Source organism: Poecilia formosa, unplaced genomic scaffold (genome assembly GCF_000485575.1).
Source record: "Poecilia formosa unplaced genomic scaffold, Poecilia_formosa-5.1.2 Scaffold107, whole genome shotgun sequence".
Taxonomy (NCBI): Eukaryota; Metazoa; Chordata; class Actinopteri; order Cyprinodontiformes; family Poeciliidae; genus Poecilia; species Poecilia formosa.
Window position 1 is genome coordinate 374929 of NW_006800046.1, and position 27978 is coordinate 402906.

The 27978-nt window shown below is 41.2% G+C and overlaps 1 protein-coding gene across 5 annotated transcripts in view; it reads left to right on the forward strand.

Moving 5' to 3' along the window:
* LOC103143294 (protein FAM49A-like) overlaps positions 1–24805 on the forward strand; it is a 36992-nt gene extending 12187 nt beyond the window's left edge. The window contains exons 2-12 of one of the 5 annotated variants that reach the window (XM_007559757.2): positions 2645–2738; positions 8314–8393; positions 13269–13390; positions 15266–15371; positions 18134–18270; positions 18376–18453; positions 18586–18702; positions 19844–19923; positions 21064–21190; positions 22172–22242; positions 23434–24805. In XM_007559757.2, the coding sequence (XP_007559819.1) occupies positions 8321–8393; positions 13269–13390; positions 15266–15371; positions 18134–18270; positions 18376–18453; positions 18586–18702; positions 19844–19923; positions 21064–21190; positions 22172–22242; positions 23434–23497 (975 nt within the window). In that variant the 5' untranslated portion in view covers positions 2645–2738; positions 8314–8320 and the 3' untranslated portion in view covers positions 23498–24805. Of the gene's footprint in view, positions 1–2644; positions 2739–2777; positions 3998–6388; positions 6472–8313; positions 8394–13268; positions 13391–15265; positions 15372–18133; positions 18271–18375; positions 18454–18585; positions 18703–19843; positions 19924–21063; positions 21191–22171; positions 22243–23433 lie in introns of those variants that run through there. The other 4 variants (XM_007559759.2, XM_007559758.2, XM_007559760.2 and 1 more) reach the window with 4 other exon arrangements.
* The last annotated feature ends 3173 nt before the right edge of the window (positions 24806–27978 follow it).

The following is a 27978-nucleotide window of genomic DNA, read 5'->3' on the forward strand; positions in this document are numbered from 1 at the left end:
ACTTTCTATGTGAGGAGTTTGTGAGAAAGCTACGACAGCGTACAAGAGACAAAAAAAGGAATAAATTTCTGCCAAAAAACTCTGAAATTTTCATATTAATCCCCAAAATTTTCTAGAACACTTGGAGATTTCTCCAATTTTCCAACTTTCGAAACTCTGAAATTTCCTTGTTTTTTCTACAGTTTCATCTTAGCATTTCTGAGTTTTTTGTACCAAATTTTTGCTTTTTGAAACTCGGACATTTCTATTTTTTTTTTTCTAGAAAAAGCCCAGAGATTAATCCAAACATTTCTGAGCTTTTCGTTGGAAACGTACTCCTCCTTTTGACGATGAGCCTGATATGCTGCTGCTGCTGCTGGACGGGTAAAGCTCTCCAGACCCTTCTGATGGTGTCTGCTCTCTGGAGAAGGCAGAGCAGGCTAATATTTGATTAACGGGACACTGATTCATGATGACACTCATAAGTGCAGTGTCAATATCAAAGTCTTCCGGGGATCAGACTGATTGGCTTTAGCCTACTTCAGAAATACACACTAACCTTATGAACTGCGGCTGTAACACACAGATTGTTTTCATTTTTGATATGCTGCTCAAACAAACAGTACGGTATACTGAATGATGTGATGCACTGCAGAAATGCCAAATATTACCAAGTATTTTTGGTCTAGTTTAGTTTCTAGGTCAAATTTCTTTGTAGACTTGAAATAAGACAAAACTGAACAGTACACTTGTTTTCCCAAGTCCCCAATATGGCTTCTACTTTCAAGTCAAGTCAAGCTAATTTGTCTGAGGAAGTAGCTCATGTAGTTGGGGCTCATAAATGGCATTATTAACAAAAGTTTGAAATGGCTAGTTTAGAAACCGGTCCATTCCTTCTCCCTCCTGCTGTGTTTGTCGATTAGATCTGAATTGCTTAAATAGACCTGAATTGCTTAAATTTGAATAATGTTGAACATCTTGTAACACTGGTCAGTTCCTTTGGGATTTCATGTTTTTTCCAATCAGATTAACATATTTTATTGGGCTAATTCAGAAAAGCTTGTGGGGAATTTTGAAATATTTGCGCACTTGTCTGTAAATGTGACTGTTTTGTTACTCGCCACATAGTTCTCGGACTATAACTTGACATAAAGTAAGACTGAGGCAGCAGTGTTGTAGAAGTGAGACATACTGCCCCCTGCAGGTGGGAGTTAACATCACTTAAAGCCAACATTTTTGACTTATTTTGCAGAAAACTCAAGAGAAAATGTGGGGATCTGTTGATTCAAAACAGAAGGAACTGATTGATGTAATCTGACAGTGTACAGGTACAAAACTGCTTTGATTTGTTAAAATAATATTTGAGCACACAGCTGTTATTTGGACTCTAGAGGGCCACATTAAGAGCTATGACGGGCCAGATTTGGCCCCCGGGCCTTGAGTTTGACCCATATGCTCCAGATAGCTAGTTGCACCTTTCTGCTCTTGGAGTGTGAAACGGGAGTGCGATGATATTAAGCACAGCTCATGGTTAAATTTAAAAAGTGCTGAGAATGCAAACAGAAGGTTTGGAGCTCAAACCGCGAACGGAAGCGCTAAGCTAATTATGAGAACTGAAAATAGTAATCCATCAGCGCTATAAGAGCCCTGGGCTTAGGATAGAATTGGAAACTTGCACATATTTAGATATACTTTAATACAAAAGGCAACAGCTCTGACAGGTTTAGTATATTGTAAGATAATGAGATTTTGTATATTTCTTCAAATACCTCCACCTAACAAAGCAATAGAACAGATAAATCTCCCTTAACAGATGATATTCCCCTCCATTATGTCCACAGGTGTGGATTTGACCTATGCACAGGGGCGATCAGCAGCCATTGACCCTTTGACCTGGGTCAATTTTGGTCAAGCTCCCCAAGTAAATCACTGGATGTGGAAGTTCCACAAGAGCAAAAATATTTCCGGGATGAATCCGGAAACACAGGAAACAGTGAACTCAGTGTGGACCGTCGTTATCCAACTGAGGCGCCGCACTGAAAACACCGAGCCATGCCTGAGTGTGTGTTGCCATGAGAATGAGAGGCTGTGTTTCCCTAGCAACCACTCTGCAAATATGCCACCTTCCTCCAGTCTGCACTCTCTCCTGATGAGATTCGATGATGCAAGGGCGGCAGCAGCGGTGTTAATAGTTACACCAGTCAGCGGGTCAGACGTGGTCCAGGCTGCGTAAGAAGCACAATAATGAGATTAATTTGATGAGCTTTAAAGTACAGAAGAAAGCGCGACATGTGCGTTCAGCTTTCCAGGCATTGGTTTAACAAGTAGCTTTGAAACTGAGTTAGCAAGTTTATGTTTCTCATTTACATTTATGAGCTGTATAGCTTTAATGTTGCTCCTTTAAGAAGGCTTCTTGTGTAAGCCCACAACACCAGAAGACTGGATGTTTTAGCCTCACGTTGCAGGCCTTAACAGTCCATTCCAATATTTTTGCTAAAGTTGAATTTTTGTTTGTGGTTCACATTTCCAAATGATGTATTGATGTTTTTCAGCCACAAAGCTGAAAAGAAAGATTTTTCTTCACTTACTGCTTGGTCAAGCACCAGCCATTTTGCTGTGTTGAGTTTGATGATGATCCTCTTTCCTTTCTGTCCGTCTTCTCCAGGTGTCGGGTGCTGATGCTGTAACCAGCGCGGGGAGCTGAGAAGCCCTGGTTGATGCAGTGAAGTGTTCCAGTGGGATAAACACAAGCAAAGAAGGTAGGGAAACAAAAGACAGTGAGCAAAAACACATTATTTTTTGGAGAGCCGGCTCACTCGGCGCAGCTGCTGAGCGGGTTTGACCCACAGGCCGGTGAGCGTCCCGTCACTCGAGGGCAGTTTGTGGTTTCCAGAAAGACTCTCAGAGGGTACAGAGGAAGCTCGAATTGGTGAGTTAATAGAAGTTGGACTTGGCAAAGAGAGTGAGTGCTGTGTCTTTGCTCAGCTGCTGAGCTGTAACAGGAGGATTCTTTCAGCGGGAGCTGAAAGGAGCCAGGAAGGCTTAGCTCAGCTGCTTGGCTCCCGGTCTGAACCAGGTCTGCTTTTCATGCCCATGTGGTCGCAGAGATGTGTCTTCATTGAGACTCGAGGAGGCCCCTCGGCTTGGTTCCTCCACTTTGCTCCCTGGTTGCGTAAGAGGGATTCTTTCCTCCACTTTCACTCTGGCTATCTAGAGGTTGTGTCTGTTTGCATGTATGAGAAACTACTGCGACCAGAAGCCGGTGATGGCACTTCCCGATTCCAGGAATGTTGTGCCTCAATGCTCCAACAGTCAGTGATCTAATGACTATTATGCAATGCGTGGCCCCTATTGCCTCCCGCCTCCTTCTTAGACGTCTTTGCACCCAAGGGCCACCAGCGAGACCAAGTGGCCCCCTGACGGAGATGTCCTGTGACAAAATAAGGCCAAGAAGTCGGGAGAGTGCTGCTCAGTGGTGAAATGGAGAAGTGAGGCAGAAAGGAGAGCTGCAGGGAATATTTTTTGAGGAACACATTCTGGTGTCAGAAACTAAAAGAGAAAATGAGCTTTTCAGTGCAACAGAAACATGAGCGGCGACAGAGAAGCGTCAGAAAGAGGCAGAAATTAACAGAGCCTCGGGTCTGCGGCAACACCCTCAACGCTGCACAGCATCGCCCTCTGAATAAGGTGTGAACAACGAAAGGAAGAACTGAGCAGCATCCGGGTCGAAGCTAATAGAGAAAACCACAGGGCTTTAAATAGACGTCGAAAAGAGAAGTGCGAAGTGGACTTCACACTCAAACAGAGGGAGGAAGAGAGACACGAGTACGAGTTTACATCCGTCTCCAGAGAGACGGCGAGTGGCAAACCGGAGCCGCTGGGGACTCTGAGCTGGAAGAACTGGGGGATTTACTCACAGCGAATCTTTCAGAAGGCACAACGAGAAAGTAAGACAGGAGGAGAGAGAGTTAGGGGTGAAGAAGCCAAGGAAGAGGAGCAGCACCAAGAGGAAAAGAGGGTAAGATGACAGAGAGTCCATGAGATGCTTTTCTAATTTCCTCTATCTGAAACTCGACATGCCGTGGCCTCGTGATTGCCACGAGCGAGGTGCAGTTTCATTTTAAAGACACACATTACAGGCAGTAAACAGCGACCGTTTGTGCAAGCTTCACACCGTTTCTCCCTCCGTCCTCGGCTGCGGCGAGCAGACGGCATTGCCAGGCCAACGGTATCCTGGCAACCATCCGCCGAGCGCTGCTCTGGGGATGGACCTCATGCTGCTCCAGTCTAAGCTTCTCGTGTGTGCTGATATGTGTGTGGATACCTCTGACAAAGGGAAACATTGCGTCACCTGGTTTTAGTCGCTTGTGGTTGAGGATGTGGTTCGAATCTTCTCGACTTAACATCGCAGCCCCTCATTAAGTCTCCCGTTCATGTATTTTCCAAGGTTATAAGGCAAAGTTAGATAAGGTGTGGGCTAAACTCGTTTGTTGGAGCAATGACTCAGCATGCAGAGGTACTTCTTTGCTGATATAGACGCAGAAGGATATTTGAGGAGGCATGGGTACCATCGGAGATGATGCAGAACATCAATACCGGCCGGCTGTGTCTCGGTGCTGCATTGCGACCCCCGCTCTCGTCGAGTGGTAATGAAAAGACTGAGCCTTGTTCTTTTTCTGCACGAGGGACGGTGGCATCTCGTAAACATGCTAATGCTGGCTGTAAATCCTTCCTACATGGACCGATAGGCCCCTCCCGAGTGCTAACATAGCACAGCAGAGGAAGTAAAACCTTGGCTTCTGTCACCAAAGTCCTCCTGTTGTACAACAAGAAACACAGATTTTACATCCACAGAGCTTTGTGTCTGTTATTGCCGTGTCCCAGTCTGGGTTAAACTTTCTGGTAGTGAATGTTCCTGTTCCTCTACCTGCTCTAAAGACGCTCAGGAAAACTTTGAATCTCAGCAGTATGATAACATACCTTCAGTGTTTTGCAAAACTGTGCATGACCTTTGAACTTTTTCACATTCTGACATGTTACAGTGACAAACCTCAATGTATTTCACTGGGCTTTTATGACATAGACCAAAACTAAGTAAAATGTGAAGAGTGCGGTGCTGTTTTCTTCTGATACTCAGATTCAGATGCCATGTAATCAGCAAACCAGTGGTAGTTTAATATGGCAGGATGAATTTTGCTCAGTGCTCAGAGGAACTAACAGCATCACAAAGACCACAGCAGAAAGATCCAGGATGGAGGTGTGTGAGGTTTAAAGAAGGATTACAGGACGACTGTTAGTCCACATCTCTGCTATTGTTTAATATGAACAAACAAGTTGGTTAGACCTGATGACAGGACAGATGAAGCTAAATAATCTCCAACTTCCCCACCTTCCCAACTCAGCTCCTCCAGACTTAGCCATCAGCAATTAGCAAACATATAATTGACCTGCGGTTCTGATGAGCTCATCATGGAAACTATTTCTCAGTCCAATATTACAATAGAACTGTTGTAAACAGCATAATGGAAAGGTGTTGTTATGATGACGTGCTGAAGGCGATGTGTCAGAAAGAGCAGGAGCTTCTTAAAGAGACAGAGGCCCAATTTCAAGGCATCAAATTGCAAAGTCAAATTTATTTCAAGTTATGTTTGATATATACAGTATTTTCAAAACAACTGAAGGTAATGTAGTTACTTAACTGTGCTATAAAGTTGTACTATGTATCCGGAAAATAAGTTATACTGAACGTCTAAATATAATTCAGAATTTTTGGGAAAACTTTAAAATGAATGATCACATTCACATTTAGTTTCTTATTGCTTCACAATTAAAGACTACATTTTGTCTGTCTACTCTTGAAATCCCAATGAAATTCATCCTTATGAACATAATGTTGCAAAATGCACATGGATACTTTTGCAAAGCACTGCACTTCTCATTCTACCTGTGTTTTTTTTTAGCTCTAGCATCCACCATGTTGGTTCAAAGGTGAAAAAAAAAATCTCTGCAAAGCATCTATAGACCACTGCCTATAAAAACCATTAGATGGGAGCAGTCTGTATACGGCGGGTTCTTATTGGGTTACTATAGTAATGTAAATGGATTAAAACCACTGCCCAGCTCTAGTGACTCTCAGTAAGTGAGCTAAATGATTTGGCGCTGGATTTAGACCACGCTGTAAGTGGATACAGCGTATTGGACATAAACTGTGATCAGTGTCACTGATGACTGGGGCGCCTGCTTCCTCTCTGGAGATGCTGCCTCAACAGAAGGATGGAGAAGACGAGGAGCGAGGCAGAAATGCGGACGGGTTAGATGAACCTGAGGTGTCCTCCATGTCTCTGCTGTGTGTTGGTGTGTTTCTTGCGCGCTGCCAGGTCCTGTATGCATTTTGTTGTTTCCTCCCGTCCAGGTCGCTGGCCATGGGGAACCTCATTAAGGTCCTTGGCAAGGATTTAGAGAACTGTCCGCATTTTTTCCTGGACTTTGAAAGTAAGTGAGCGCCAGGGCGTGTGTGCACGTGTCTGTGTGCTTGGATTGTGAGTGTGGAGCGGAAGGTGGCGCCGTGGGAGGTCGGTGGCCGGGTACCGAAGTGGGGCGGGGAGGGAAATGTTGGGGTGTGAGCTGCTGAATCGTTGATGGTGTGATGGAGTGTTGTTGAGGGTGTTGTTTCTCATTATCAGATGCTCTTCAGTCCCACTCTCACTCAGACAATTGTGTAGATACCATTTATTAGACATCGGCATTTTTGGGAATCAGAACAGAATCACCTGCAGCAGACAAGGCTTGACGTTATAATGCTCTAAACACAAACACCTTGATTTCATGGTAATGCAGCATTCACAAAAATAAAGTACTATAATCACCTTTGCTTAAAATGCACATAAGGCTTTTTTGGGGTTGTGGGGACAGTAGGAGAACCCAGAGAAATCTCATGCGTTCCCTAAAGCCAGGACCAGTAAGCTACATTTTATTTGTATAATTTTTCAGGCTGCAGCTAACAATTATTTTAGTAATCATTTATTCTATCAATTATTCTGACAATTAGTCAAGTAATCCAAAAATAAATGTGCACACTGTTTATATAGTCATTTAAACACTTACAATATTCAAAATGTATAAAATAGGCAAATAATAATAGGCAGTTACTTTTCTGGGTAAGAAAATAAAAACTTTATTGCTTAAATTACAATAAAATCGCATTGCTTAAGTTTAGCGCACACGATTATTTGGTTACTGAATTAGTTGTCGATTATTTCAGTAATCACGATTAGTGCGACTAATTGTTTCTGCCCTAATCAGTTTTATTCACATTTTGAGAGAAATGTGTGAAAAGTATTAAAAACTTACCAACTCTTGTTGCTAGGCTGCCAGCACGTCCTCTGGACCGAACTTGAAATCACAGCCGCTCTCTCATCCGTATGTTAGTTGTGTCTGTTTGGATATTTAGTGTGTAAAGATTGTGTAGATTTTTGAAGCTCAAAGGAAAAAAATCTGAATTTAACCCTTTTAAGTAGTGAGTTAGCTAGCTCACCAGAGAGCTAACAGGCTACATCTGTTTAGGGCTACACCTGAAACAGACGTACAAAGTGGTGAAAAAGACAAAATAAAAGCAAATAATGACCAATTAAATTTTGCTAAACACCTACAGTAGTTTTGCTTGTTGCGCCTAATGTCAGGAGCTTGACAAGGCCTTGCTAGCTAACTACTAGGCCATGCTAGCTAACTATACTAACTAACAACTTTAGCTAGCATAGCCATGTAGAGGATAGATGAAGCTACACACATGATTAACTTCACTTGTTTCATAAAGTTAAAGGTAATTTTCTTCCTTTTACCTTCATACACACCTTGCGCAGTTTCAGGTGAGAGGTGGGGAAGCAGGAAACTGGACTTTTGAAGACAACATGTACCTTAAAACCAGCCTTTGCCTTTCATAGAAAAGTATACAAGCTGTACATTTAGGAGGATTAGATATGTGTTTAATGTCTTCAGTTTTTTTCTGTATTTGTCACCACAAACTAGTGCATTCCAGGGATGTAGCCATGTAGTTATTGCTTCCATGCAGGTTTCTGTGCCGTGTTGGTGAGCACACATGAGAGCGGGACTGAAGATGCTCTGTTGTCAGTGTTGCCATGCATCACCCAGGCCTTACTCCCACCATGCCATTCCAACAAACCGCTCTCTCATCCGGTCGCCCACCTCCACCACACCGCCTCCTGCACGCCACACACATATGCGGCTCACACACACACATATCCATACACCTGTGTGCGCACAACCCCTCCGCCATCCCCTCATCACCCACAGACTTCTCCCCTCTCTCTGTTCCAGGGGGCTCATGGGAAACCTCCTGAAAGTGCTGGCTTGCGCCGAACTTGAGCATGGGCCAATAGTTTTCCTTGACTTTGAACGTGAGACCATCAGCTTCTTATTTTGAGTTATCCCTTTCTCTTTGTTGCCTTTCCCTTTTATTTCGACACCATTCCATCTGCCTCAGCTAACATCGTACCATCTCTACTTCCTGGTTTTCTGCCCCCTCTCTGTTCTGTTTCCCTCCACGCTTTATCTTTTCCTTTCACGGACTGGCATTTTTGAATCATTTGGCTTCTTTTGAGAGAATCCATCAAAAGAAGGGACTGCTATAAGATGGGAAGCAATACGCTTTGATCGTCACAGACAGAAAGATGAGAACAAATAAACAGCAAATGTCAGTCCTGTGTGGGTTTTTCGTTGCTTGCCGATGACGATGTTACACACAGTCTGTCGTCATCCAAGTACATCCTCCTCATCCTCCTCATCCTCCTCATCTCCTGCTGGATGTCGGGTCTTCCTGCGTGTTTGCTTTCCACTAATGCGGGTGTATCAGAGTGTGATGAAGAGGCTGAGAAAGAGAGAATGGCTGTGGAGAAAAGTGCTGTGGATACAATCACTCGTTCTCCTTCTTCCTCCACTTTAGAGGCTGCAGTGCAAAAATCATCCATCCTAACAAGATCTTTGACGTCTTAGAGTTGATTGAAATGAAACGGACTGCAAAGTTATTTCCATTCTCTGATCAAATATCAATTTTCTTCTTTATTAGTTGTTACTTATGTTACCTGCTAGAAACTTGACGGGACCAAAGAGCCTGTTAGGATGTAGATGCACAGGGTGGTAAAAGTATTTTCCTCCTTAAAGATCGTATCTGTTTTTGATTTTATTTGGTCACATTTAAATGTTTCAGATCTAGTTTTAATATCATGAAAAGCTCGGTAATGCAGTTTTCAAACGAGGTATTTCATTTTATTATGGAGGTAAAGCTATTCAACCCAACCTGGACCCATGTGAAAGTGTGTTTGTCATCAACTAGCTGTAATTTACCACCATTTGGTGGTTTTGTTTCATTAGTCAAACCCAGGTCTGTAGAAGCAAGAAACAGAACCTGTCTGACAACATGAAGTTGGCTAAGACGCTCCAGTCTGCCAACAGTTACTAAACCACTTATAAAGAGTGCAGGAAACCCCAATGAGAGCAACTATCCACAACCAGAGAAGAAATGAAACAGTGAGGAACCTTCTCAGGATTGGCCAGCCTCCCATTGTTGCTTCAAGATGAAAAATACAAGAGTTAACAAACTGAACAAAGACGAAGAAACTGGGCAAAATGGTTTCTGCTGTTCACCAAAATAAAACCCCCAAAACTCAAAGACCCGTCTCATGTTTATTTCATTCATATTGGAGGGTTTAAGAAGATGGACAGCATGGTTAAGGAGATGGCTCAGCATCCTACTGGGATTTATGGGCATTCTTTGAGTAGGCCACTCCAAAACCTTTTCTTAGTGTCTTGTTTTTCCAAACCATTCAGACGCAGACTTGCTGGCAGGCTTTGGATCATTGCTCTGCTGAAAAACTCAAGTCAAGACTTTCTGATTCGGGATTTTTTCTGCTAGAGAGCAGCATTTATGGTTCAATCAATCACAGCAGGTCCTCCAGGAACCGAAGCAGCAGAGCAGCCGCAGACCTTGTTTGACTGTCGGAACGATGTTCTCTGAAATGCTGTTAGCTTTAAAGTTCAGCTTTTGTCTCATCAGTCCACAGAATATTTTTCTGAAGGATTTTGGGGATCACCAAGATGTTGGAAAGTGTTGGCCAAAATCCCTCCAAAGAGACATAAAAGACTCAATGCCTGTTGTCACTTGTTACCACCAAAGGTCACATAACAACTTACAGGTTTTTAACACGGGTTCAGGTTGGTTTGGCTAGCTTTTTTCATTATTTACTTGTCTGATATTGAGATTTACTTGACCTGAAACATTGTAAGTACGTCATAGTGTTGGGTCGGGGGGAGGCAAATACTTTCTCACAACGCTGTGTTTGCCCTGTATCCGTTCATATCCTGCCCTTTCTTTGCCACCTTCCCCCCTTTAACAGCTGTCTTCCTCCTTCTTCTCCTCCCTCGCCAGCTGTAGGTTAGAGCGGGAGTCGGGGGAGCTCACTGCTGCTGGCGTGAGACGTCAAACTGTCAAATAGGCTGAATCCCTCCCCCCCCCGTTTCATTATGCATGTGATTCACTCGACTTCAAAAGCAAAAACGAATGAGTCAGAGTAGGGAATGGCAGCTTTAGAAGACCTTACCCCCCCACAATCCCTCCTCATCCACCTCTGTGCCATCTGTGAGCTCTCTCTCTCTCTCTCTCTCTCTCACTCTCACTCTCTCTCTTTCTGTTTCTGTCTCTCTCTCAAATCGGAGGATGCTCTCACCTCTGTCACACAAGTCTGGTTTGAGCCGACCTTTGCCTGAAAACTTAACTACAGGGCTGTGTTTGAATGGCTACTAGCGACGTTTTGTGGACAGCTTTTTAAAATTTTAATCATGACAACATCATGCTTAAAAATGAACATTTAAGAATTTTTTTTTTTTTTTTTACCAAACGATGCAGAAAACTGTTTTTTTTTTTTTTTAAGCCAAACCAATGGGTAGAGAGATTAGCGTTTACATGTGATTTTAAAATTACACTGAAAAATTTGCACAATGAAATAATTTCAGGAGTAATTCTGTTATCAGGTACGCCTGTTCTGTTTCTTGGTAACATAAAAAACAAAAGCATCAAATCACATGGCAACGGCTTACCTACATCCCCAAAACAGATTCCTGCACATCATCACAAATCACGACTGGATTTTCCAGTATCAGCTCCATTGATCCACTGCTGCAACCTTTAAGGTTTCTGAGCTACTACAAGATTGGGGATTTCCCCCCCGCCCCCATAAAATAATAATAATAAAAAAAAAAATCATGACAGGAACAGGATTATTCCGATCCATCACACTGGATGAAAGAGAACAAAACTTTCTGGTAGATGACACCGAGCAGCCAGGTCCGTTCAGATGATAACGTCCTAAATGTGATTATCTGATGGAAAGAATAAAATGGTGCAACAAATCGATGAGCAGAGAGAGGAGCAAACCTGTAGGGAGCTCACTCAGGCTACTTGTTTCCTCCTGTTTTATCTCAGCTAAGCTCACAAACATGCTTGCGAGAGGACTTCCTGCTCCTCCAGTTTAGGTCTGGAGATTGGTTTTGTTATCGCTCCCTAATTAACACCTAGTTAAGACGGCATGTTGTTTACCCAGAGAATAAAAGAGGCTGTAATGAGGCGTTATAAAAATAGCAAAGGTTGCGGCGCTTAATAGGGCAGCCGGTGTGTGCATGAGGATGGCACATCTCCCATGACTGCTGGCTCTCGGCAGGACGGCTGTGCCTGCGGCTGCAGGGACCGGCGGCGTTGCAGCCCGGGAAACTCTCCCTCACGTTCCACCTGAGTCACAGAGACAGACAAGAAACCCAAACGGTACCGTGACTCAAACAGAGCACGTCCTGAACTTTACGTCCACTCACCATTAAAATAAATGTTAGAGTGATTCTGGACTTTCAATGATTCATTTGAAACCTTTTTTTTTTTTTTATAGGTGGGTGTGATCGCACGACTCGCATGTATGCAGCTGTTTTCAGTCTCTGTTAGTAACAGGTTGCCTATTTATTAACGATACACACAGACACACTCAGACCTGATTGCAGTTCATGTTTTGAAACTTTTGGTGGAAGCCAGAGAACCTGGAGAGAATCTTAGTCTGTGCATTTGTGAATTATGAGACAATTTTAGCTCCATAGAGAGCGTACAAACACAGCAGAGAAAGGACAGGATTTGACATAGATGTTCAGCACACACAAGCAAATTCAAATAATTATGAAGCAACAATTAGGAGAAATAAATTTAATCCTTGGATGCATATCCTTCAACAAGTTGCAGAGAAATCCTTTTTGCTTCGACAGCCACCAATAGGTTTCCAGCATATCTCTGGAGAATGTTTTGTTATTATTATTATTTTAGTAGGTTGGTCTCCAGATACAGACATTTTGACACATGGCGTACATTATTAATGCAGATGAAGCAGAAGATTAGGCTCAACCTCTGCTATCATTCAATCCAAAACACATTTTAATGCGCTCGGTATCAGGAGCTGCGCTTCTATTCGTTTCAAAATTGAATTGTATGTCTTTATTTGAGGCAAACTTGTAAAAATTTCACGATGAATTTAAACTTGTGCACTCTGATTCTTATTCATAAAATTCATCCAAGATGTTTGTTTAAACAGAAAAGTTCGAATGAACCATTCAAAGCCCCAAACAAATCGGAAATGTAAGCCAACGATGAGGCTCTGTGCCGAAGCGAACAAGAACAGAGCAGGTCTGGATATTTTCTTCCTTTGGCAACTAACCTTAAAGGCAAAAAAATAAAATAAATCTGCATTGGTCCACAAAATTGTCGCATAAAGTGGTAAAGAAGAAGCATAAGATATTACATGGATTAGAGGAATGGACAGCAGAAACATATTTTCATTCCAGCCTCAGATAAATCAGTGTGATTTACTCCGTTTGGTCTGCAGTCTGTAGTCAGACCTGACTGTGTGACGGAGGGCATCCCAGACTGACCTCTGACCTCTTGACACATAAGAAGTCAGTGAGTGACTCTTTAACTCTCAGCCCAGATATAAACCTCAATTTGATGAAGTTCTGCAGCCACAGAGAGAAAGAAAGAGAGAGAGAGAGAGAGAGAAAGACAGAGAGAGAGAGAGAGAGCTCAGGGGTTTTTTCTTGACCTTCTAGTATAACTTTCGCTCTTTCTTCCTTATTAACCTCCTTTTCTCCTCTTGTTTTTAACCCCCTTCTCTCGCTCTTGGTCTTCTTTCTGTGAATACGTTCACCCCTCCTCTCCGCCTTACATCACCTTTCCCCCCGCTCCCGATCAGATGCCCAGCCCACCGAGGCGGAGACGGCCGTGTGGAACCAAGTCAGCGCCGTGCTGGAGGAGGCTCACGGGATCCTGGCCGAGCTGCAGTCCTACAACGGCGCGGGGCAGGAGATACGAGAGGTGAGGCGCAGCACAGAAACAACACAACGCTTTGGACTCAGAGCGTCACATGTGGAGATAAGAGACACAGATATCCGAGTGACGGTGTTTAAAAAACATCAAGAACACAAAAGGTTTTGAACTTTGAAGTGTTCTGTTGGGATTTTATGCAAAGTCAGGGTTTCCCATAGAGTGTCATAAGCCTGGCGGGCCACCTGGCTGCGATTATTTACTTTAGTTTTCTTTTTCATGTTTGCCTTTTCACAGACTTTATAGTTGGTCTTTAGGTATTGTCAATCATGTCTTCACATAATTACTTAGTGATATTTTAAAATTCTCGTTCAACTTTAAACATTTTTTAACTCAAAAACACAGCAGGCAGCTGGATGACTGTCCTAGCGCCCCCTACCTCCAGGCTTAACAAGTTTTCTGAGGGAAACTGTGAAAGTGAATCAATATTGCTTTGTAAAATCACTCATCGCTGCGAATAATAATATTTGGGGATTCTCTGTACCAGCTTTGCACACTCAGTTCGTTCTGCTTTGCAAACTGTGGAAATCTCAGGCAAACTGGATGGACGGCGTCTTTTTTTAAGTCTTGCCACAGATTCTCCATTGCATTTATAACTAAACTGTTATCTGTGGTTTAAGCTATAATTGTTGCTGTAGAGTTTGCTCAATATTTTGTCTGTTTTAAAACTGAAAAGAAAAGATCTGAAACTGAAAAAAAGTTCAAAACAACTTTTCAAATTGAAGTTTTTTTTTTTTAACAGTTTTACTTTTTTCAGTTTCAATTATTTCCTTTTGGTTTCATTTTATTTTTCTGTTTCAAAACTAAAATTTTTGGCCCCAGTTTATCTCCGTAGTTCTCAGATATTCTTGGATCTTTTGTACCTCTGGCTAAATGTTTCACAGTCGGTACGTTTTAGGTTTATTCTCTGTTTTTGGTCCACAAATGCTCCATGAAGGCCAAAAAGATGAACTTTGGTTTCGTCTGACAGAATGCCTTTTCCCACGTTTTCCCACTTTGAGTATCTTTTACAACCCAACACGCTTTAACCTTCACATCCTTTAACTGTCGTGTTCCTCACTCTTCTTGATGCTATTTGTTGTTCACTGATGTTCTCCAAATATCTCCACACAAGTGGGCTGCAGATGTTTTTAAATAAATGCAATATTTTCCTTCTGCTTCCCAACTATTCTCTACTTTTGTGTTGCATAACCCTGATATATGAGACACACTGAATTTTGTTGTAACATAAAATAAATGTAGAGGGTTTATGGGGTGTGATTACCTCTGGTAGAAACTGAACATCAACATCTATCAAAAATTTTCTGCTGATAACTTTCTTCTTCTAACTTCAGCTACGAACGCTGAATCATTTCTGTTCTTTGCTGACGCTGAGACCTTGGAGGAATTTAACCACAAAAATCCATCAGCCCGTGTTTCGCCGGGCCTGGTCACATTTTCACATTGCATCTTCAGTCAGCGAAGCGCAGCAGCGGCAGGACTGCTACTACATACAAATACAGTTGGAATAATACCAACAAAATGTAATTTTAGATTAGAAGTAGGGCTATAATTGTGCATTTCTTATGAGAAATGGATTTACATATCACCTTGTAGCCAAAATAGCTCAAGGATTTCCCTGGAATTTGATTGGTTTAGTGCCGCTAACACAGTTATTTAGCTGGATTCGTTGGGAGTCTCCCAGTACCGCTGGATCTCACTGGTATTGCAAGCTTCATTTGCATCCCGTTAGATCTTAATATGTGATGCTGTGCTAATTGCACTACAGGCAGAACAGAAAGATGTTTCTTTCATGTGAAATACGGCTTAGAGGTGCAGATATGAAGAAGTTGAAGCAGCTTCTGTTTTCCTGCTGCTTTCCTGCAGGCCATCCAGAACCCGGGCGACCTCGCTCTGCAGGAGAAGGCCTGGAACGCTGTCTGCCCCCTGGTGGCCAAGCTGAAGAGGTTCTACGAGTTCTCCCTCCGACTGGGTGAGACGTTTATCTTTAAAAAGAAAGAAAAATCATCTCAGAGGGTCGCAGGACACCAAAAAGTAGAGATTTATGAAACATACAAGGAGGGAGCTTTTATAACTTATTAATATTAGTACATGTTACTTACAAATATAAATTAGCAAACTAATAATAAAGAAAACCACAACTTTTCTATCTGCTGCTTTTCTATCTTGCTGCAGCAGCTGGCTGTGCTGCAGTTTTACAGGAACAAAAGTTGAGTTTTATTCTTAGCTCCTGCAAAAGTTTACATCTACATTCATGTTACAAAAATTAGAACACTTTACACCAGCATGTGTTTTTCTAATATACTAGGATGACATATTGATGTTTAAGAACAATTGCAAACCATATCGCACAGAAACGTAAACAGGAGGAAATACTTTTGAAATGTTCTTTTTTGCAATAAAAAGTTAATTTCTGTTTGAGGCATAAATCAGAACACGTTTACTCCAACTTCAAAAAGACCAAAGTTAGGATGTTTCGCTTCAGCTGCATGCAAAGTTTAAACCTCGAACGTCTGGAGATCGAAAAAGCCGTCTGAAAGAAGAATGTGGAAGGGTATAAGTCTGGCAAATAGCTCTCCAAATCATTGGAAATAAACCACTCTGATGTTTGAAAAATAGTCTACAAGCAGAACACGTCCAGAAGAGCAGTCTGAGAGAAGACTGATTGAAGTCTCCAAAAACAGAATGTCATCATAGGACCTGCAGCAGAATCTACCGGATTTCAGCACAATCAGAAAAAGGCTGCACAAGTTGAGTTTTAATGGTATGTGTGCGAACAAATGTGAAACCAGCTGTAAATAAGAAAAAAAAGTCAAAGCAAAAGCAGAACTGAAACCTTTGACATTTAAATGACCCGAAATGTACCAGTAAATCCACCGAGAAGAGGCTGGAAACAAAGAAATGGTCCGAATCAACGTCTGGGTCTGACTGGAAATGGGGATTTACATCCAAATGAAAATAAAAACAACCCTCAGAGATGTGAGAGCTGAAAGTGAGGAGCTGGGTGAGCTTTCCTCAGCCTGCACATGGTTTACAGTAAATTAATGCGAATGCTGCAAAGACACAAAATCTTACAAAGGGTTTTTTTCTACTGTAAAAATCTTCCTGCACTTGGAATAAGACAAAACTAACTCTTAAGTAGCTTTTCAGAGAGATACAGGAGCTTGTTGGAAGTAAATAATTCATTAAAATTGATGAGAAAGTTCCAGTTACAAACTTATAAACAGAACATTTCCATCATTAATAAAGAAGTATTTATTTAAAACAGGCTCCTGTGTCTTTCTGAAAAGTTATTTGTAAGTTAGTTTTGTGCACTAAGGTGTTTGAACTGGAAACTAGACCAAAAATACTTGGCAAGATTTTGTTTTTGCAGTGAAATTGGTCGGTTTTGGGTGCAAAGTTGGAGTGGAAAATGACAAAATGGGAGAAATGATATGCAAGAACCACATTTGTACAAACATACAACATAACTGACTGATGCTTCAACACCTTTGTAAACCTGACATCCCGAGGTGGGGTCAGTATCTTTTGGTTTTAGTCCCCTCTTTACTATATATAATACTCCATGTTACATTTGTTTGTTATGTCAGGTCTGTTTAAGGAGTGGAACATCTAAAACTCACAGGAAACAGAGAATCAAGCTTTCACCAAAAGACAAATCAGTCAGATCTCAGAGCCGCCATGTGAAATTTTATTTTATTTTATTTTATTTTTTAGTCCAGCAGTACTCCTATAAACACACGCGCTGCAGTAGCAGCGTCCTCGGCAGCATCTCCGCAGCATCCTGCCCAAGCCGCCAGGCAGCCGTTGCTAGGGAAACAGCTCTACACGGCCATCCGGTGCTGAAAGAGTCGGGGAGAGTGAAGCACAGTTCAGCCGCCGCCTCTGCTCTGCCTTCCAATAATACCTCCATTTCAGGGACTCGCTGTTCTCAGCTTACCATAAAGCGAAGGCCTGGCTAATAATTGATGAGGCTGTTATCAGACCTCAACCTCCGCCATGACGGAGAGGGAAACGGACTGGATCCTTCACCATCCGGAGGGTCCGCCTCTCGCTTTCTGCATCCTGAGAGCCTTTTTTCTCTTCATCCTCCACTTTTTGGTTCCGTTGTGCAAAGCAAAGCGAAGCTTCACGCAGGACGGAGAGCAGGTGCTTCGTGGGTTTCTGCCCCGGCCCTGTAGATTAAACACTGCTCTGCTGTATTTATAGACGGCCGTCATGCATTTATAATGTGGCGGAAGAGACGCGGCCGCAGGAGGTTTCGCTTTTGATCCGTCCCCACAGCAGGCGGCCTCCGAGGTCAGTCTCTGCTGTCGCATTTGCTACCGGCAGCAACACCTGAGAACCGGTGAGCCAAACGGCGTTCATTCAGCCGCCGACCCGACAGGCAGAGGGACGCCGAGCTGCACAGCAGGAACACACAGCGTCAGCTTTTTATCGCTTTTTGTCACAAACCTTGACGTTTTTTTACTGTGTGTTTTCTGTAGCGCAAACTAATGAAGTAGAAGGAAAACGCTACGTTGGTCTGATTTTTCTGCAAAGACTAATCTAAACTAAAGTATCAATCCATCATGCTAGTTTCGATCCAATACTGATATCGACTTATGTTATACAGTGAACATCCCACTTTATAAAACTGTTCATGTCTTTGTTTTAAAGTGAAATTAACAGAATTTCAATACTGAGTTTGACAGATCTGGTTTGGAGTTTCTGAGCTGTGTTTTCCTTTTGTAGAGAATGCCCTGCGCAGCCTGCTGGAGGCGCTGACGAGCCCGCCCTACGCCCCCATGCAGCACCTGGAGCGAGAGCAGGCGCTGGCCAAACAGTTTGCAGAGATCCTTCATTTCACACTCAGCTTCGACGAACTAAAGGTCGGAAAGAGTCGCTTTTAGAACGAGCCCTACGGCAAAAGTCTGACCCGTGTTTTGGTTTAGTGACATCTTGAAATCGATTCCGTCCCATTTCCTGTCGTGCAGATGACAAACCCGGCCATTCAGAACGACTTCAGCTACTACAGGAGGACTATAAGCAGGAACAGGCTGAACAACCAGCAGGTAAGATCAGGACAAAGCCCACCGAGGCAGAATGGGTTTACTTTATTGATAAGTCAGTATTAATCTGAGAACTCAGTAATAATAACGGAATCACATTCATAACCCGTCACCAAACTGTTGCATCTCTTCCAGCTGGACGCAGAGAACGAGGTGAACAATGAGATGGCCAATCGGATGTCTCTGTTCTACGCCGAGGCGACACCGATGCTGAAGACCTTGAGTAACGCCACCACCAAGTTCGTTTCAGAGGTACGGTCCATCGCAGGTCAAAGTTTAAGTGACAAAAAAACAAAGCAAAAAGCACACAAGTCAAATGAGTAACAATGTTTTTGGTTTTGTTTTGTTTTTAGTAAAAAGTGTAGTGACCAGTAAAAAGTTTGGGGGGACACAGCAAACAAAACAAAAAACAACAAAAAAAGAAAGAAAATTATTTCTTTATTATTTTGTATTTATTTTATGGTTTCACATTTACATCTTCATTGAAGAAGATGACTCTTTATGTCTTTCTATGACATTAATTAGACTCTCAGCATGTTTCAGGAGGGGGCCACGGCCTCCCCTGGCCCACCTCTGAGGGCCGCCACTGGATAAATGGAGCAAGTATTGTGAAAACCAAGCAGATTTTATGGACTTTCAGAGCCTGATCACATAATCAATCAGTCGATCAGTTACGTTTATTAGCACATTTCAGCAACAAAGCAGTTCAAAGTGCTTCACATCATGAAAACACAAGTAGTCATAAGAACAAAATACATTAAACAATTGAGAAATAAGTAATAAATATTACATTTTGTCGAGTGCCATCATCAAGATCATCAATATATATCAAAATATGTTGATCAATATTCTATTTGTTACAGTTCAAAACACCCTTAATCGTCTACACTATTTTTAGTCTCGATTTAAGGCTAAAGAACGTTGTCCCTAATAAAAGCAGCAAGTTAAAAACAGATCCCGTCTCATTGTGACCTTATTTTTAACCCAGTGTGGTTCTGTTTTTACGTTTGTTGTACATTGTTCTTGATAAATGTTTAATTTACTAGTCTGGCAAACGTTTTTGAGCGTATTTTGAAGTATTACGCTCCTCTCGTAACGGAAAGGTTTTCTCTCCGATTGTCTTTTTCCTTAAAAAAATAAAATAACACTAATAATCCATGATTTTAAAAAGCTGCAGAGTCAGTTTCCTGATGGGAGACGCTGCTGAGCCTCATACAAAATGCAGAGGACAGGCTGCTCACCCACATCTCTGCCAAGTTGCTTCCACTTCATAGTTTACTCTTCTGTGCGCTCTGTCTCCCCCTAGTGGTCACAGCCGTTTCTGGATGTTTGTTTTCTGTTCTGCACATTAAAGATCCTGAAGTTAAAGTACTCTCTGGTTGTCTGTGCGCAGAACAAGACCCTGCCGATAGAGGACACCACAGACTGCCTGAGCACCATGGCGTGTGTGTGTCGTGTCATGCTGGAGACTCCGTGAGTGATTTTTTTATTTTCTTGATGCTACAGATCTAATTTCTAATTAACAGCCTTTCAAAGTGAATAATATAGACAGTCCAAACTATGAGAAGCTAATCCAATAGTTTCACTCTAATACGCACGGATTCTAGATGGGAAACTTTATGTAACTGGATTTGTCTTTTGGTCACTTTAATTCTACACTGTAAAAAAAATGCTCACTCAACTCGACTCAGACTAGTTTCTTTGTTAAGTTGTATCAACTTTGAAGTTCAAGACATAATTTTTGCGGTCTCATAAATAAATAAATTAATAAATAAATAAGTCAAGTCAAGTCAACTTAACTACATTTAAGTTGACTTAACTAAATTTAGCAAAAATAATAAACTAAAAATTTTATTTAAAAAAAGTTGTCCCAACTTAATTACTTAAGTTTTTACATTATTTCATCAAGTTGACTTAACAGAAAATGTTACATTTTTACGACACTTTTCTAAGTTAAGTCATGTTTTTATTCAGATTTTTTTATTATTATTATTTCTACTTTAAAATTGTTATGGACATAAAATATTTTATACAACATTAAAGTGTTTACAAATTTCCACCAAAAAACAACAACAAAAATAAATTTCTAACTTTTGAAAATGCACGCCTTCGGATATGTTTTAATTTTCCTAAATGAAAAAAACAAAAAAACATACAAACAACAACAACATGTCCTTTTCTGCTCCTTAATCTGAATGCAGGATTTCCTTTCACACTGCAAAAACACAAAATCTCACCAAGTGTTTTTGTCCAGTTTCTAGTGCAAATATCTGAGCACACCATAAATAAGACGAAACTAACTTAAAACTGACTTAAAGTAGCTTTTCAACACAATGTAGGAGCTTGTTTTAAGTCAATAATTCCTCACTATCGATTAAAAAACGATTTCAACTGGCACATTATTTCACTCGTGAAAAATGTCACTACAAGTCAAACAATCAACCAGTGCAACCAGCACATTTTCATCAATATTAAGGAATTTAAAAAAGCTGAAACGTTACCTGTAAGCTAGTTTTGTGTCATTTCGGTAGAAACTAGACTGACAAGCCCTTGCTAGATGTTGCGTTTTTGCAGTGCAGAAGCTGAGCCTCTTTGTGACGCTGTGTGTTGCAGGGAGTACCGCTGCCGGTTCACCAACACAGACACCATGCTGTTCTGCATGAGGGTGATGGTGGGCGTCATCATCCTCTACGACCACGTCCATCCTGTGGGAGCCTTCGCCAAGACCTCCAAAATCGACGTGAGTGGTGGCCAGGGACGCGCACGCAGAGCCGTGTTAGCGAAAACGTTGCGCATTTTGTTGCATTACGGGTTAGACTGGGATCAAGGAACACACCTGTCACCTTCACTTCTTCACCTTCATGTGGAAGAAGTGAAGGTGTTCGACACAGATATCTTAGCACACCTGAAATAAGACAAACCTAACTTCAGTGAAATATAAGAGCTTGTTCTAAGTCAGTAATTCCTCATGAAAAGTACCAGTTCCACTGGCAGATTATTTCACTCAGAACAAGACAGTTTTCTCATGTTATGAGTGAACTAATCTGCCAATGGGAGTAGCTGCTCTTCATCAGTATTAAGGATTTATTTACGAGCTCCTACACTTTGCTGAAAATGTACTTGTAAGTTTGTTTTTTCTCATTTCAAGATGTCTGCACCAGAAATTAGACTGAAAATACTCAGTAAGATTTAGTGTGTTTGCATTGTGACTGATCATGTTACGGAGTCGGATTTAACCCTTCATCTTAAAAGAGAAGGTCTAAATCGACATTTTACAAATCTGACTGGATCGTGAATAAAAGCAAACATTTCTGCTAGCATATCGATAAAACATGTCGGTAGCATACTGACACGTGTTTGGAGAGTGGAAAGTATTGAAATATTTGCTCCAACTAGTGGAAAACTCGCCGTCTGCCATCTTATGAGAGAACTGCCTTCCACATGACGGCCCACGGTACTTGTTGCTATGGGAACGCCTCCCTAGATATGAGAGAAACGTTGGAAAAGGGAGGCAAAAATGACTGGAAATACCCAAATGAACTGACTAAAATTTGAAATAAATAAGAAAATATTAAAATCACAGAAATGCAACAACAAAACAAATCCCATAAAGAAAAGGCAGTTCAGTCGTCCTCAGGTTTCCACAGATTGTAGACATGAGGCGAGGTTGAGCCCAGGTTGTTGACCTTTAACCTGCTGTGTCGTCTCTGTTGGCTGGCAGATGAAGGGCTGCATCAAGGTGCTGAAAGAGCAGCCGTCCAACAGCGTGGAGGGGCTTCTGAACGCACTGCGGTGAGTACAGAGGCTGGGATGGACACACTTAAGGTCTCACTGCAGTAGGAAAATGTGAGACAGGGAAAAAATATGAGAGAAATGTTATGTTTCATTTGAAAAATATGTTTGTTTGTTTTTTCACACTTTCTATCAGTGTAATTAAAATCTGAAAACAGAAAACGTCTGGTACAACACAAAGATCCACGACTCATTAACCTCGTTTACTGCTTAACTTCTGCTTTATGGTAAATAAAACCTCCATCATCCACTGGCTGTCAGACCAAAGCAGACTTTGGCTGCAACCATTCGTTAGATTTAAACGTTTTCAAAGCAAAAAATAAAAATAAAAAACTGACCCGTATTGTCTTTTTTTTTTTTTTTTTTTTGAGAATACACTAAAAATCAAAGACGTAGAAACAACTGATTGGAAAAAAATGTGGAAATTGTACGTATTCCTTTTAGTACGGCAAGCGAAGGAAAATATTGTTTTAATCCTTTGGATCTACAATAATCTAAATAATCTAATTTTCCCACCAAAATATTTCCTGATTGGATCCAGTCGCATGTTTTGAACTCTTTTCCTTCTGAGACCCAGAAACCACTGATCTTGAGGTGTTTTCAATTATTATTAATAATTATCGTTATCATTGTATGAAATGTAAAGAAATTTAAAAAATATTCATGACGACATCCACCAGATTTCTCTGGGCCTTTGTAAAAGAAATGAGCCCTCAGCATGACAGATCCTCAACCGTACATAAAAGTGTTTGTTTCATCTGGAGTCGGGTTTGTTGTGTTAACAAAAAACTCAAAACTATAACAGTAAAGAAAAGGTTTTAGTTACACTTATTAACAATGACTACCATTAATTACTATCGCTTATGGAAAATGTAAAATTTGCATTCTAATATTCTAATTTTTTTGTGCGTGACGTTATGCTAACAGAGCTGCCATTTCAATTAAATGTTTTTTTTTATTGGTATTTCTTGCTTTTTATAATTGCTGACTTGTACCATCATGAACCATTTCTTGTCATTTCTGTGTGTGACGGTGTGTGTCAACTGTTTTTATTTATTTCTGTAATCCTGCCAGGGGACTACAGATGCTAATTAGCCCTTGTGGCTACATCTAGCATACCTACATATTTAACGTTCTCGCGTTGGTTAATGTGCTCTGACTTGTTTCTGTTTCCCTCTCTCTCTTCTTCAGGTACACGACACGACATCTAAACGATGACAGCACCTCCAAACAAATCAGAGCCCTGCTGCAATGAAGGAACGCCAGAGGAGAGGGAGAAATGTCGGAGCGCACCTGAAGACGGAGGAGGGATGGGGGGAAACAGTCGCCAGAGGCTGAAAAAGCTGTTTGTTTACAACGGACGGAGAGAAGCATCTCTGGGTCTGGAGCAACCTGAAGACAAGAAGAAGAAGAAAAAGAGGAATTTAATTATATATATTATCAGCCGTCCATCATTCTGTCTCTCATTTTGTAAAGTAAGAAAAGAGAACAAAAGAAGAAACCAGAAATGAAGATTATAGATATTTATTAAGCAGGACAACAGAAGAAGCTCTATTGGGGGGGTAAAATTTAAAGGTCAGAACCGAAATGTGAGAATAGCTAGAGTTACGTGTTCCTGCTGTTAGTCAGACAAGTTTTGCACACTCCCCTTTCGAGAAAACAGCATCCATCTTCTTACCGGTTCCTGGAAGCCTCCCCTCGTCGCCGCGGGAACCGTTGCTCGGCCCCTCGGTTATCCCTCAGCTGCACTGATCCCCACACTCAGGCGAAACGAAGCAATGTGATGGATCCACTCCGGAGATTTGCTTCTTGCCTCTCTGCCCTTTCTGCCCCCCCCCAACACACACACACCCACACACCACCACATCAGTACAGCTGTGGGCTACAGGATGAAAGGACCTACATTTTCTGTTTTCACCCCCCTGAATCACTTCCCATTCATCCATCCATCCAATTTGTAGTTTTCCTTTTGGCACGACATCTACCCTTGTAACGTTCCAGCACAAAAAAAAAAAAGAAACCCAAACCCTTGTTAGGCTGTCTTCTCTCCATGGTGCTAATGTTGCTAAAGCTATCACAGCACTAGCTTCTTAGAGACCAAAAGAAACAATAAAGCAAAACAAACATGCTTCATTATGGAATCACATCCAGCTTTTTCTGCTGAAAAAAAAAACAAAACTCAAACCGTTAGCAGATCAAACCTACGCACCAATCATGGGAACCTACAGCACACTTCTTCACCTAGTGCCAAAAAAAGCTGAGTCGTTTACACTCCTGTTGCGTCGCCACGCTGGCTGCGGGGGAGGAGTTTTGTAGTCCTGATGCGTTGCTGATCATCTTTAAAAAAATAAAATAAAAAAAAAAGAAGAGCTGACAGGCAGAGATCTGGCGTTTTAAAAAGAGAGATGTGAGCTTTCCGGTGTAAATAAGCGAGGCTTCTCCTGTCTAACACGCTCCGCTTGGACTCTCAGCCCACATTCCCACTTAATCCACCCAACCAGAGTTCCTTCTTTTAGTGCGAAAAGCCCGAGGGCCAGCCAATCGGAAATAAAACTTTTAACAACAACAAAAAATAATAAAGGAATGCTGTAATTTGGATGTCCATAGACCTTAGTCTGATTTAATTTATAATATATTTTCTATACAGGGATGTGTGCCCAGTACATACATACATAGATGGCATGTTGTAAAAGTTCTGACAAGAGTGTGTAAATAAGGTGTTTCTATTCATTTTTAATTGTTCAGTGACGCTGAATTCGGGTATGTGTTGTCTCTCAGAATTACCATGCGTTTGGCTTGGACCATCGGACTTGCCGTAGTCATAGGTTTCAGAAATTCAGCTTCATTAAGGCGAATGAACCAGAGGGGAGGGGGAGGGGCTCTCCATTTGCTTGTTCTTTTTGTATATTTTGTGCAACAATAAACTTGTCATTTATTACATTCAAATGCTGACGTTGTGCGTTTGTGTGTCACATCTGAGACATGACTGACTTTATTCCATCAGTGTCTGTGTATTAACGACAGATTATGTCATCAGTATTTTATTCAAGCCACCATGTTTGTCGAATTTCAATTTCAGAGCCAAATGACATGTTCCTGTGAGAAACTGCACACATTTACAGATTTTGTGTGGTGTAATAAACTGTCTGAAACATAAACATCTACATCAGTGCAGTGTGGTTAAACTTTAGCAAGTAAAATGTGTATGAAAGCGGGACTTCAAGCTGCTTCCATCCTCTGCTGCGAACTCTTTACCATTACTTGTGAGAGCTGCTTGCAAACTAGCTAATATTATGCAGCTAGCTTGCTAACTCTCACCCAAAAAGCTAAGTGGTCCAATTCCCCGCAAAATATTAATTACTTGCAAGTTGGTTAATATTACATAGCTAGTTTCCTAACTCTCACACAAGAAGTTATGAGTCGCACAGTTCCCAACAAAATATGAGCTACTTCCAAATCAGCTATCAACAGGTAGCTTGCTAAGTCTCACCTAAGAAGTCAGTAGAGGTAAAGTTCTCAGCAAAGAATGAACTACAAGCTAACATTACATACCTAGCTAGCCAACTCTCACCCTAAAAGTTACTAGTGGTACAGTTTCCAACAAAATATATAGAATCAGCTTGAGAACATGTCTACTAGGTGATAGACTTTTTTTTTTTTTAAATATATAGCTTCACATTGTCTCATTAAACAGCAACAAATGAAAAGTAAGGTGAGTTTTGTAAAGCACATAAAAAAGGGACTAAAAGAGTTAACTAAAGACATTCAAGAAGTACTGTAACTGAGTTTTCAAAGTATTTTACCAAAATAAATCTGAAGTGTGTGATGGGCGGCCGCCTTTGATAACTAAATAAAATTCAATTGCTTTTATAGTCATTTAAACAATGTAATAAATACATGTTTATGAAGGGCTCAGAGCTTTAGTAAACATTAGTAAACGAACTGGGAGAAAGTTACAAAAAAGCTTAAAGGTTAGGCTGTAAATGTCCATTAAACGCAATGGAGGACTGTCCAATCAGATGTTTAGAATTAGAGCCTGGAAAGAAAACATTAATGAGATCAGCAAGGACCGGGAAGCTAGTCAGAGCTGATGGGATGATAGCTGGAGCTAAACAGTTTGTGCCAGAAACATTTTAATGCCGTGTGTTGAAATGACTCTGTTTGGGTCTCAATCCCAATAAGATACATTGGAGTTTGAGGTTTAAAAGTGACACAAATTCAAATACTTTTGAAAGGAAAACACCAGAAAGCTTTTAATCGGATGTTAGTTATAAACTTCATTTACATTTAAGCCCTTGTGCCGTTTTATTTAAACTTAAAAGCAGATTTTTTAAAAACTTATTTTCAACATTATGTTCAATTTGTTGTAGAATGTACCCCACATTACCACAAGGGGGCAGCAAAAGATCGCTGTAAACGTGGCTCCACATATAATGAACACATAACCTACTAACCTGCTTAATCTGGATCAAAAGACACAAACATAACAGAATCATTATGATAAATATTTGCTCACGTCTTCCTGCATAAAAACAGTTTAATTTATAACAAATTTAGACTTAAAAACAGATTGTTTCAGCTTTAGTTTGTTAAAGTAAAGGTAAAATTCACTGTACGTATAACGTCTTGGAGGTGTAAAGTGGGGCGTGGGGTTACGATTAAAGTGGTCAGCAGGGAGAAATGTAACAGAAAGTAGCAGGATAAAAAAAACAGATTCAAGCTGGAAACAAAAGACAAAAAGCCTTTTGTGTGCGATCTTGATAAATACCTGTCGGTCTGTATTTGCGTCCCAACTGCCATGTCATAAATGGGGAACCATTGTCTCAGTTTACTTCCCCAGTTTTACATTTATAAAATAAAGCTGGGTGTTTATTATGGCTCAGTGAAGACTGTTTGATATAACATAACAGGAGGATTAAGGCAGGTTTCCTCTACACAGTTTAACCCTCATTTAAATGTTCTGAGTATTTCCTTTCAGAATCTATTTGTGTCATGTTGCAGACACAAAAAAGAGGAAGCAAAACATGCAAATCCATATTTCATTGTTGACTTTGGAGAGTCTTTAAGTGCAACAACGTGTGCGCTACTATTTGCTCAGCTAACAGAGTAAATACGAGCCGCGGCTTCAGTTCTTCCAACAGTCAAACGTTATCTCTCATCACTCTGTAGTTCCTCTGAAACGCTTTGCAAATCCACCTCTTACTTCGTTGTTCTGCCAATGCTCCACGGTGACAGCGCTGAGCACTAACCGCCCCAGAGGAGGGAGCACTTATCAGACACTGATACACAAACGCAGCGGTTTCCCTCCGCCGCCCTCCGCTTCAACCGACCGGTCAGAGGCAACCGTCCCCGGAACGGAAATCAGCCGAAGCGTTCTTCAAGCCGTGCGCCAGCTGTTGCGCCACTCGCCAATATGATGACAGTAAACAATGAGATCGAAATAATTTCACAAGTTTTACCACCTTTCCTGAGATCTAAGAGCTGTAAGATTCAAACCTCAAATAAAAACACATTAATCTAAAAGACAGGGATGCACGATAAATCGGCAACATCAGTATCGGCTTTTAGTCGTTTTATTTTAACATATCGGAATCGGTCCGATAATTGCACCAAAATTTTGGACTACAAATGAGAATAATAGTTCTATTCTACTCTATTCCATAAATGAAATATCAATCGGTATTTTCTTCTATCGATAGAGGAGGGAGTGGAAGAAGTTGGTCATGTGCTATTTGC